This window comes from Argiope bruennichi, chromosome X1 (genome assembly GCF_947563725.1).
Source record: "Argiope bruennichi chromosome X1, qqArgBrue1.1, whole genome shotgun sequence".
Classification (NCBI taxonomy): domain Eukaryota; kingdom Metazoa; phylum Arthropoda; class Arachnida; order Araneae; family Araneidae; genus Argiope; species Argiope bruennichi.
The window spans coordinates 115,186,443-115,200,318 of NC_079162.1; the positions used below are offsets into that span (position 1 = coordinate 115,186,443).

Genomic DNA, 13,876 nt, shown 5'->3' on the forward strand with positions numbered 1-13,876 from the left:
GTTTTATTTAGACCATTATTCAAATTATGCAAACTTTTTTATGGCCCAGAAAACGGTCCATGGTTTTAACTTGCATAAAAAAGATTTCAGTAATTATTGACTTATACGGGATAGATTAAGTCAAGTATGAAGTTGAATCGTTCAATTACTCTACAATTTAGGACCAATTATAAGATGATACAATTTATGATTTTTTAGAAGATTTCGAAATTCCTTTGTTAATGCTGAAATTACTCCTGGTATTCAAACGGTAATTACTGAATTAGTTAAGGGTCGAGTATCTAATCCCACATCATTCTTATGGAAATAGTGTTGGTTTCATTAATTCTTTACAAATCGAATGACTTTTCAGCAACCTAAATAGGGGTATTATTTCCAGTTTATTTCTAAAACAAAGCGGTCAGTGAATAGAGGTGGATAGCAACTTGTACCCAAAAACTGAGCCAAAGGTACATAGTGGTTATAATTAAAGTGACCCTGTTCAGACCTCTCTGGAGCCCATTCTGCTTATTGGATTTTGATGAAACTTGGTGTAAACGTTATATGGAGCATGGAAAAAAAAATTCTGCAACGAAAATTGGCAAATTCTATGGTCAGATGAGGAGCACTTTTCTTTATATGGAGCTGTGAATAATCAAATTTGCCGCATATGGGGTGCTTCACCTCCTAATGTCCTGCACGAACAACCATTGCATTCTGTTTATGGGACTGCATGGTATGGATTTACTACTGATTTTATCCTTGGACCGTTTTTATTTGAAACTCTCACTCCTCAAGGTCTTAAAACGTGCTCTATCACAAGTGCATGATGTAGCGAATTTCTTCGACAGCAGGTCTGCTTTAGAGGAAAGGCAATGTTTGCAGACCACTGTCTTCATGCAAGATGGAGCAACTACCTACATTAGACGCCAAGTAAAAAAACTGCTTCGTGATAACTGTGGCGGAAATAGTGTAATATACAGAGTTTTCCCGGATTCTTGGCCTCCTCGTTCACCCGACTTAAATACCTGTGATTTCTGGTTTTGGCGATTCTTAAAAGACCGTGCTTATGGAAGAGGAATTTGGACTTTACCTGAGTTGAAAGACAGCATTACACACCATGTTCCTGAAACCCCCCGAGCTTTCCTTCGCACTACATTAAGCATACTATAAGAAGCTTTCAGCACGAAATTGATTCCAATAGAGCTCACGTTGAGCACATTCTGTTATTGAATAAATTTTAATGGTTCTGATAGATTTTTTGTTCTTTTATAAGCGACACAATACCCCAGTGGTCAAATTTGAACTTTTTTTTTTTTACTTCAGAAATCTTTTTCCCATGTTCCATATAACGTACATACCAAGTTTTATCAAGTTTCGTCAAGTTTCCAAAAGGCAGAATGGGTTCTAGAGGGGTCTGAATAGAGTCACTTTAATTATAAATGCCCTGTAGTTTCATTTGGGTATAGATAATACTTTAAATATCCTGAAAATATGGAAAAGCATGATAATGAATATTTATTATTTTTTTTTAGATGGCAAGACGTAAAGAAAACAAATCTCAAAACAAAAAAGATAAGCAAAACTTGCATGCAAACCATTTGACCGTCAGTAAGACTCCAAGCCCAAGACGTCACAGTGCGGGCAATTCCGGTATCTCAAACTGGTTCCGACGTCCAAGATCCTCCTCTGCTTCGGATCAAAACCGGCAGCGAGCTCAGAGTGCTGATAGGACTGAGAGGACAAACACCATGTGACAACGACAGTCCTCTCCGCATTCCAAAAAGGAAGATGCTGGCCCTAGTTGTAGTAAACAATAGATCGCTTAGCATCCTTACCTAGTAACTAAAGGAATCGGAGATACTTAAATTTAACACCCAAAAATAATTTATCAGATACTAATAATAATATTCCTAAAGAGACCGTTTACACAAAAAGCTTTTCTTTGAAGTTGCATACCATCTCTGATTCTTCTAAAGATAAATAATACCATTTCTCTTTCTTGATGTTTCCACCCCTTGTAGTTTAATAGTAAACTGAATAACCTCTCAAATGATGCAAAATTCAGTTTTCGTTAGATGAAGCGAGTTTGGTATGCATATTGGAAAGGCTGCTAAAATGCTCTTAAACAAGAAATAAAGACAATATAAAGTAATAGAATATTTTATGCAAGCTTTAATGCTTAGATATGTTTCAGTAAATCGAGTAGAAAATCTTTAAACCTAAAAAGCATTTTAAATATAAACAGCGAAATTATTTTAATAATAAAGTTGAAAATGTCGATCAATCAAACACATTTCGATACTTTTGTTTCCTTAAATATATTTTTAAAACTTTCTTATGTACTAAATGAATCAGCATATGTAATATCATTTAAACTATGTGCCGATAAAAGCAACTTCAAAGCTGATGTGGCTTTTTTTTCTAAAAGCAAAATTGGAGTTTAAACAATTTATTATTAAATTAATGTTAATAATATCCATGGAAAGTATAAAAGAACAAAATCTTTATAAACTGATTGGAGATAAATGTGTTTTCCTTATTATTAATTAAAAAAAACGAAATGGAACTTGAAATATAATTTTTGAAATGTTAGAACCTTCATTTAAAATTAGCTATTCTTACTTATACAAACACAGTACTTAAGTTCTACTATTTAATGCTCATTAAGATTTAACTACATTTTATTGTAGAACCCTAAAACGTAAGAAAAAATAAAACGCTAGTGGACAAACTTGGAATAGGTAGTGTAGATTCTGAGTAAGATTTAACTACATTTTATTGCAGAAACCCTAAAACGTACGAAAAAATAAAACGCTAGTGGACAAACTTGGAATAGGTAGTGTAGATTTTGAGTAAGATTTAACTACATTTTATTGCAGAAACCCTAAAACGTTCGAAAAAATAAAACGCTAGTGGACAAACTTGGAATAGGTAGTGTAGATTTTGAGTAAGATTTAACTACATTTTATTGCAGAAACCCTAAAACGTACGAAAAAATAAAACGCTAGTGGGCAAACTTGGAATAGGTAGTGTAGATTTTGAGTAAGATTTAACTACATTTTATTGCAGAAACCCTAAAACGTACGAAAAAATAAAACGCTAGTGGACAAACTTGGAATAGGTAGTGTAGATTTTCAGTAATGAAATGCACCAAAATAATTTTTCCCTTAGAAAAATTATGATTAATATATTCTGATATACTTGAAAAAATAATAATTTTTAAATAATACTAATTTTTGGAAGGAGAAAGAAATTCACAGCATAATCCTTAATAATTTTTCTTCAAAAAGTCTTGATATTGAAGCGATGATTAACTTTTATTTTAATGCTAATGATAATTAAACAAAAACATATTTCCATTCATCACAATTATCAACTACTTTCAATAGTTTCTACTTCAACTACTAGGAGCAAAACTTCAAGATTCCTCAATGAAAGAAATCATCTGCGCTTCTGCTTATTTAAAGGAGAACATCTATTTTTTAAATTTCAAAAGCCATGCGCTCCGATATATATATATATATAAGTAATAAATCTAAAGTAAAAAATAGTTTGAAATCGCAACTAAAATTTATTACCTATTGAAACTAAAACCAACAAAGAACTTCATAGTATTTAGAGAGCGCAACTGCAGCTACTTCTAAAACACAGATGAATTGAAACAAAAGTATTAAAATAATGTAAATAGGAAAATCAAAAAAACCAAAAAAAAATATAAAAAAAGAATCCAGCCTGAAGACTTTTTCAAGGATCACCCTCAGGCAGGGATTTAAAGAAAAGGATTTTTTCTGTAAGGAAATTCATTATTAGACTAATGTCTGCATTTCCTTACGGAAAAAATCCCTTTCTTTGAATCCCTGCCTGAGGGTGATCCTTGAAAAAGTCTTCAGGCTGGATTCTTTTTTTATATTTTTTTTTGGTTTAATTTTTATTTGGTTTTTTTGATTTTTCCTATTTACTTGATTTTAATACTTTTATACTTTTGTATATATATATATATATATATATTTGCGATAATAGCTAATAAAAAAATAAAGATAAAATTTTCATAATTAGACAATGCATTTTTTTTTCGATTCTGTTTGATTATAAGTTGATCTTATAAATAGGTCTATCGAATTCTCCTTTGCAAAAAAATTCTTATGAGTTTATTTATATTAGTTAAACATAATTTATTGTTGATTAAATAGTAACTAATGAATAAATAAAGGTATACAAAAGCAAAAATTTTACATACTATTTGAGACTGCTAATTACAAAATGCTTGATTAAGCTGTTATATCGAATATTAATTAGTAAGTATACAGAGAGTTTCCAACATTAAAAGAAAAATCTGCAATTCTTTTTTATAAACAGCATTTTGACAACAAACATATTTTATAAAAAAATAATTGCATTTCTTTCAAGAATTCAATCCGCAATTTAGAGGATATTTCAATATTTTTTCTAAATATCTTAAAGATATATAAAATAATAATAAACTTTATTTCAAACCTTCAGGTTGAAGTTGCTTTATTCAGCAAGTTTAAAGCCCCTAGTATTTCCTTCAGAATACATATCAACGTCTCTTTTACTTTCTTGATTGGTCTCTTTGGGATATTGTAAACACTCTACTAAGTCTACTTATAAAGTTATCGAATATGACATCGTTGGCAACTAGTAAAGAAGCCGCTTTTGGCTTTTGTGTCAGCGGACACTTATTACCTCCATTTTTTCATATTTCGCGATTCAGTTATGATTAAGTGGAAGGGACATTACGATGATAAAGTATGTTGTAAGTCAAAACAAGACATATAATGCTGATAAAAATAATATCGCTCGCAACAAGTAAATAAAGCTGATTTTGGCTTCTATGTCAGCAGATATTCATTACCTCCATTGATTATGGAGCAGTTAATGATTAAGTGGAAAGGTCATTATAAAGATGAAATATGTAAAAAGTCAACACAAGATATACAAAGCTGGTAAACGTGAAACCGTTGGTAACTAGTAAATAAAGCTGATTTTTGAGTCTGTGCCAATAGGCATTCATTACCTCCATTTCTTCATATGGAGTGACTCTGTTGATGATTTAAATGGAAGGGACATTATGACGATAAAGTACGTAGTAAGTCACACATGACATACAAAGCTGATAAAAATAATATATTGGTAAGTAGTAAAGAAAGTTGTAAGGATTAAGTGGAAGGGAAATTATTGCGATGGTATATATATTAATTCACCACACAAACGCTGATAAAATAAATATCTTTAATAAACAGAATAAAAGCTGATTTTGGATATTGTGTCAGCGGACGTTCATTACTTCCATTTCTTTAACGGAACGACTCAGTTAATGCATTAAATGGAAGTGAAATCAGGATTATGAAATATGTAGTTAATCAACACACATTCAGCTGATTTTGGATATTGTGTCAGCGGACGTTCATTACTTCCATTTCTTTACACGGAACGACTCAGTTAATGCATTAAATGGAAGTGAAATCAGGATTATGAAATATGTAGTTAATCAACACACATTCAGCTGATTTTGGATATTGTGTCAGCGGACGTTCATTACTTCCATTTCTTTACACGGAACGAGTCAGTTAATGCATTAAATGGAAGTGAAATCAGGATTATGAAATATGTAGTTAATCAACACACATTCAGCTGATTTTGGATATTGTGTCAGCGGACGTTCATTACTTCCATTTCTTTACATGGAACGACTCAGTTAATGCATTAAATGGAAGTGAAATCAGGATTATGAAATATGTAGTTAATCAACACACATTCTTCAAGAATGGAAAGATTTTATATCTTCAGAGTGTTGATATTGATAGCTGCATTTTTCATGTACGCTTTTAAGTTCTTAATTTTTTGATCAATTCGTTCAGTTCTTATTTTGTAATTAGTTACACTTATGCATGAAAGTATCTAATATACTTATAGACATATTTACATTAACTTGTAAACATGTCGGCGGCCGTTTTTTATTTTCATATTGACTTCTTTATTACGATAATGTATTATCGATAATGTATCTTCTCAACATGCACAAGAGGAAGTGAGGTAAAATGAGTGCCGTTATTTGATGTTCTATAAGACTAATAGCAACTTCAAATCGGAAAATTTTGAAGTTCCAGTTGTCATGACTTTATGTCAGCTCATAAAGAGATTCAAATGGAAGAAAAGAAATGAAATCTAAAAGCAATAATCGATGTATGCGCCAAAAATAAAAGGATTCAAATGTAATGTTTCACTTCAAAGTGTGAAACTATTCATGGTTTATCATGTCGGGAAAATGTAAAGTCCGTGGTAGATCTCTAAAAATGACAAACGAGCTCTTGTTTGATGCCTCTACATGTTGGTAGTAGAGCTCTTCGAGTTTTGTCAACATTTCCGCTTTTGGCCCTTACATTGCTTATCGCTATTAGTCCAGAACTGCATCCAAAAGGTATGAGGAAAAGGTAACTTTGAGGTATGTGGGAGAAATATATACACTTTTTGGCTTGGTGAACCAATAACAGTTCACTCTTTGTGGCCAAGTAAAGTTTAATAAGCATCTGCTCATGAGCAAATCTACTTAAAGGGAAGATGATTAAGAATGCATGTAGCTCTCATTTTTTTAATACTCTGGCCGCTAAGAATACCACATATTTATTTATGCAGTTAGAAATCTTTGTATCGATAAAAGGACGCTTGTAAGAAATTGTAAGTAATTTCTTAAGTAATAACACTTTCTTCTCTATTACATTCTTACGTGCGACTAAACGGCTGTAAGATGTATTTTAAAAATCCTTAAAAGCTTTAATAGAAAATTACCTACTTCACGGAGAAAAAAAAACAGATTATTATTTACCTACTAATCAAAATGCATCGTCAGTTTTGAAAAAAAAAATCTTAGAACTCTTCAGAAATTTTTTCTGTAATAATTATTCATTCAAGAGGTCTCTAATGTCGTAACGATAAAATTAGCCTTTTCAAAACACAATGGAATATTTATCTTACATTAATTTGAGATGTAGCAAGATATGATAATGTTTTATAAATTAAAAATAAATATGTGGTTTTTTTAAATAAATATCTGTAAAAAATGTGTTAAGTGTTGAATTTACTCAGTGTTAAAGAGTGAGTGAAATTTGGCTGTTTCAGTGTATTACCAAATATGAAATGCGTGAATGAATGGAGAGACAATTATCAATTCTGCTTACAGACTTTTAATTTCACGAAAAATGCTCCTATTTTTACATTTTTTTCACACAAATGTATCAACAGATAAGAGTTTTTTGTGAATCAAAAAACATACTTAAGAAATAAAGAATGTTGTGAAAATTGTATTAATGTTTATGATGTTACATGGCCACTTTGGGAAGTAATTTTATTTGCAATCATTATTAGTTTCGATCGTTATTTGTTTTAATTAATATTAACCTTAAAATTTATGAGTTGCATCAAATATTGCTGAATAAATAATCTAAAATTCAGTCTATCAGTAACTATCAAAATCATCATGTAATCAGAAAGTACCATGCAATTTTAAGAAACTTTCAATCTGGTTATTTTCTTTACTATTAAGTTTTTAAATCCTGATGTCACACTTAGTTGTAATAAGTATGATTGAATATTAACTATAAAAAGTAAATTTAATGAATACTAAAATATAAAGGCTCACTGACAAGCCTACTTATAGGTGGGAATTATGAACGTAAATAAAATTTTAAGAAGTCCTCCTCAAGCAAATTTATTTTTATCAACTGAATCAGAAACACCAGAAAATTTAGTAATCAGTCCATCAAATTTTAAATTAATAAAATTTTATTTTGTGAAATTCATAATCAAACGGAATTTGATGCCATTTAGTCAGATCTAATTATAATATCATAAAAACCCACATAATCTAAACTGATTAGTTTTAGCAATGTATGATCAGTTGTTTTTATTTGGAGAACCTGTTAGCTCTTTTCGTAGCTGAGACATTTTAATTCCAGGATTTCATCCAAGAAGCTCCGACGTTAATCTTGAACCATTCAAAGTAGGTCTATGTGTTTCTTTTATGTATTACTAAATATACTAAACTCTCAGCTTTTTCTTTGAGGGGATTCACAGAAAAAAGTTCCATTTTAATCTGAGCTCTAGCAAGTAGGTTTGTGTGATACTTTCACCTACTACACAATTTACAATTCTAGTATTTTTGTATTTTTATTTATTTATTTATTTATTTATTTTTTGCAACTGAACTTATTTGATTCATTCTGAAAGCTTCCAGTGTAATCTTGAATCTCCTGAATTTTTATTGATTACTAAATTTTCTGCTGATAAATAAGAGTGATAAATGGAAAGGATGTTAATTTAAATACATATCTTCAGTCATAGATAACTAAAAAGATAGTATAAACTTTAAATCATCTTTACACATACAGATAATCTAAATATCTTATTTAGTCGAAAAAAATGAAAGAATTAGATTATTATTAATTAAATAACTCATTATAATTAATTCAATAAATTATTATTAATCCAAAAGAATTGCGCTTAGAATTAATCCAAAAGAACTAGATTTTTATTCAGCTGATAATGAACAACAAATATAAATGTATTAAATCTTTTTTTATCTTAAAAGTTTTCTCTAAGATCTCTATTATTCCCTCTATATTTTTATGTTTAATTTATGAAAAACTATTCGTTTCGTTTTATTATAACTTTTTTAATATTATCATTATTGTTTCGTATATACAGAGTTGCCATGTAAAAATACAGATTCTGAGGTGTCAAAAAGAGATGTGTTTTAATTAAATTTAAGAAGCAAAATTCCACAACTTAATTTATTTAATACGTAAAAATGGAAATATTATTTCCGTATTCTGTATAAACCAATGTTTTAATAACGCTGATTTTTGTTCAAGAATTTTTTGGTTGATGTATGTCTATTGTGAGTGACTGTGTATGTCATTTTAACTGTTGTGCGCGTGATATTGTGATTGTGCTAACGATATGTGAATTGTAAATTTAAAGCTTCTTAGTGTTGTGAAATGTTCAGTATTTCTGATGTGTAAATAAACAAATGTGTTGAAGACAGTTGCTGTAAATTCTGTTCATTGCCAGAATTTATAATTTCCTAATGATATTTTCAGCTGTATCTCCTGTGCTGAGAGTTCCTATTCTTTTTGAAAACAATAGAAACTCTTTTCCATCATGAAAAATATTATTTCATGATCTTTGGTTTTAACCAATGTTGTTATGTATTTTCATATTCATAAAAACTCCTAATATATTTTTTTAAAATTCTCAATTGCTTGATGAAAGTTTGAAAATATGGATTTTTTAAAATCAAGTTTTATTCATTTAAGGTGAAAATAATTTCTGCCATTAATAGTATGGCATTACTTAGGGAAAGTATTAAAAATTATTTTCTTATTATCACATATTTCTAGAGTTTTATTTTTACATGATTTTTAAATTCTAGTAAATTTAATGTTTTTAGAACTAAATTTACTATACAATATTCAATGTTAAAATTATTTTCAAAAGATCACATATAATAATTAAATAATTTTTATAATTATTTAAAAATGTATAACACTCATAAGACATTTGTTGATCAGAAAATGGAATGAGAAATGAAAGAGTTTTAGTTCTCTTCTTTCAATTTCTGATAAACGAATCAAGTAAATTATAGACTGTTATGTGAATACAAATACTTTATACGGCTAAAAATATAAAAGAAGTTTTAACCTAAAAATCCAGTATTTATACAAATTGCTCAAGTTGAATCCATATATCTTTTCACAAAATGTTAACTGTATATAAATATTCTATTCCGTTTGGTGCTATTTATAGTACAGTTGTCCATCATAGAGGTAAGAATAAAATTTATATATTTAATATATAAATCAGATTAACTGAATATTTTATTGCTATTGTTACTTTTTAACAATGTCTGTTAACTACTTTTAGGTAAAGTATATTTTATGGATTTTTTTTATCTATTATTTATGAATTTAAACGAACACCTCTGTCTATCAATAAAAAGATGTTTACAGCATTTGCCAAAATTATGATTCGTAAGTAATCTAACCACAAATTAATTTAATTTTCTTTAATTTTCGCTTTCTTCCTTTTATTAAGACGTGAGATCAGATTGCTTCCATTAGCAAAATGTGTTCCGCGATTTTCTTCTTTCACGGTATTATTATTGCGGTGACTTCAAGAATGGAAAAATAGGGTAATTCTGCTTACATTTATAAATACAAATTTTAATTGCGATTGAAAACAATCTAAGTTATCTGAAATAATTTACTAAATAGCATATGAGAAAAGTAACTTCTGATAATCAAAAATCCTTAAAATATATTTTATCCAAGCTTTCTCTCACAGAAAACCTAAAACAAGTACAAAATCATTCAAATGATGGGCGTTAAATAACACCAAAGCAGAAATTGTGAATTTGTTTTCACGAAATGTTAAAAGTGAAAATAAACACACAAAACTGGTGACTCTTATGAGATATTTTAATATAGGCAGTGTATTTTAATAGAATAAATATAAGCATTGTTTGTATATCAGAAAATTTAAATAAAATGTTTTAAGAATAAATATAAGCATTGTTAGTATATCAGAAAATTTAAATAAAATGTTTTAAGAATAAATATAAGCATTGTTAGTATATCAGAAAATTTAAATAAAATGTTTTAAGAATAAATATAAACATTGTTAGTATATCAGAAAATTTAAATAAAATGTTTTAAGAATAAATATAAACATTGTTAGTATATCAGAAAATTTAAATAAAATGTTTTAAGAATAAAGGCTATTATAGTATTTCTTATTAAATATCCATTTATTAAGAGAAAGAGAATATTTATTCATTTATCAGTATATGTGTAAATTATTTAACATTTCTTTGCCTATTTATATAATTTTATTGTATATTTTCAAAACTTAAAAGATATAAAATAGTTTTGGATATTTATGTACCCTCTAGTCAAATATGCACAAATATTATGGACATTTCAAATAATAAATATGTGTTTCAAATAATTTAAAATTTTCATGCTGAAAACCATAATGTTTAAGAAAAACCTTATTATTTAAGTAAATAAGATAAGAAAACTGAATATAGTAATTTTAACCATTATTATAATAATTTTAACCATTTGAATTACATTGGTAATAATTTAAATGAAGCAATGCATATGACTTGAAAATGGAAAACAATAAATTAAACCATAATCGAAAATGTTAAGTTATATTGAAGTCCAACTAACAGCATATATTTATTACTTCAGCTGATACGGATGGAATTAAGTGGAGCTGTTTTCGTGTTAAATCTTCGAATTATGCCACTATAAATAATGAAACTCAATGATTGATACAGTGGGTTTACGAAAATAAATCGATTATACTTTTTTCCGAAATATCCCATAAAATGCAATTAATTATTTGTTTTCAGAAATATCCCGCATTTCACTCTCAGGTCATGATATTCAAATGATATTATTAATAATTTTTTCTTCGTATTCTTTTTATACAATAAGTAAAAGCCAACTTTCATTCTTTCAAAAATAAATTTCTAGTTTTTCATTTTAGCCAATAAAAAAAATGAGTTCTAAATGCCAAGTTACATACATTTTTTTTCCCGAATCTAAGCTCTCATAGTTACTTATTTATATTTTTATAAATCCTCCTACTGTTAAAGTTGAAATAGTCAAAAATAGAAGTTAAAAATTAAACATATGAAGGAATTTAATTTATAAGGATATTAAATTAAGGAAGTTAAAATTTACATAGATAATAGCAGTTTTTATATTAAGCATTACAATTAAATATTGTAAAAATATTTATAAGATTGCGCTTCTACTTTCTTTCATTAAAAATGCGCGAGTCACATTATTCTTCTTTAAATTTCTTGTATTTTTTAAAGCTTCTTAATACGAGTAACAGACAGCTTTACGAGACTAGTGGTTGAGATTCCGCTCCCGAATTTCAACAATCTTGTTTGCATAAATATTACTTTTAAAAATCGATGAAAGATTCGTAATATTGCGTGATTACTTATGGTCCCTAAAATTTCTAGCATATCAGAATGGGTATCATTGTTCAAATGCATTTATACATCTTTGTTGTTTGCATTTTAATAGTATATATTTATTTATATTTCCATATTGCCATTGCATCTTACAGTGGACACTCTAAGTATTAGGCAGTTTTGTTCATGTTGTCCTGTTCACCTGGGGCTTATAATTCCAGAATAGTTTATATTATGCGCATCTAAAATTAAACTCAGATTTGCTTGCTGGCTATGATCTTTTTTTGGAGAACATATAATATTAAACAGTGGCGTAGCAAGAGTAAATGGCGGTCAGGTCACAATACCCTACCCTTATAGTTTCATTTGTTGACTCCCGCTTTTAAGAAAGTGAAATATAAGGGAAATTATTAACCTCGGGGAACCCCCAATAATTGAACCTATGGTACCTATATCCTCGCCCCATCCTTGACTGAGCCACTTGTAAAAAGACGAAACGACATATTTCAAATAAATTCTTATGCACACACGAAAAGAATGTATTCTCTCACGTGACCAACTTACAGTTTCTTGAAAATTAGTTTTAGAAACACCAATAAGAAGAAAAAATACCTCTATTAATACCAAAAATATTTAAAATATCAAAATTCGAAAGATTCTATTATTTTCCTTAATTGGTAATCACAGTATAGGCACCATTCATATAATCAATTTATGGAGTCTTTAAAAATATGTATAATTTTTTCAAGATTATTAATTTTTGTTGTTTTATTATTAATTTGTAGTTATTTTTTAATTTTTGAAAATGCAAAGGATTATTATATCACTAATTCCCAAATTAGCATTGAAACAAGTTTTGAATTTGAAAAGTCCATATGAGATACATGCTTGTTACAAATTCTGGCAAACCTATTAATATGTAGTACTTTATGTCTGTTCACTCAATTTCATTCTTGATGCATATTGTAGTTATATTGCTCTTGTTCTTGATTCAGAGCCTGTAGTAATATGTGTATGTATTGTGTGATCGTTAAATGGTGTGAAAACTGTTGTAAAATCTTCATTAATAATTACAAATAAAATGTATTGGAAAACTGCATGTCGAATTGTTTTTTATTTCAAATCTTCTACCATTAATTCAAAATAAAAATACAATACTTTTCTTACAATGCAAATACAATACTTTTCTTATAATGCAAATACATATATAATATCAAATACAATACTTTTCTTTGCAGTGGATAGTGAAAAAATGTTATTATCTAATATTATCTATTTTAATAACATGGACAAACTTTTCACAAAGTGCCAAAAAATTATCTACATTTAGGATTAATTTCCAATCTTAAACAAATTAGGAGATAGATTTGTTATATAATATATAATACCACTTTCTAATTACTTAAATTTCCCCTTTCCTTCTTAAATTTAAAATTTTTCAAGACATTAGATTGACACTATTTGCTTAATACGTTTCATTCGGAATTTATAAATTGCGACTCTTAACTACTTAAAAATAATGAAGAAAATTTTATTGTCGATCAACTAAAATAATTAGATTGTTATATTTGTTTTTCAAAAAAAATTTAATTTATGAAACAAATTTATTTTAATATATATTTGCAGAGAATTTTGTTATCCAATTCTAAACAAGAGAAAGAAGAAGAAAAAATTCTAATAACAAAGTTTTTTTTTTACAGAAATTAAATCTTTTGTAAGGAGTACATGTAAATCAATACGAATAAAATATGAATTATAGTTCATATAAAATAAAAAGAAACTCGTGATTTGGAATTTCAGAATTACTTTCATGTGTACACTTTCGAAAACAATTATTTTTCAGACATTCTAAAATTATACAGAAATTTCCCTCGATTGTACCTA

The 13,876-nt window shown here is 28.0% G+C and overlaps 1 protein-coding gene across 1 annotated transcript in view; it reads left to right on the forward strand.

The window, feature by feature from the left end:
- The window catches only part of LOC129959365 (ras-related and estrogen-regulated growth inhibitor-like protein), a 70,376-nt gene extending 68,612 nt beyond the window's left edge, over nt 1-1,764 (forward strand). The window contains exons 5-6 of the mRNA XM_056072185.1: nt 778-912; nt 1,515-1,764. Of these exons, the coding sequence (XP_055928160.1) occupies nt 778-912; nt 1,515-1,736 (357 nt within the window). The 3' untranslated portion in view covers nt 1,737-1,764. The remainder of the gene's footprint in view (nt 1-777; nt 913-1,514) is intronic.
- Nucleotides 1,765-13,876: the final 12,112 nt, after the last annotated feature.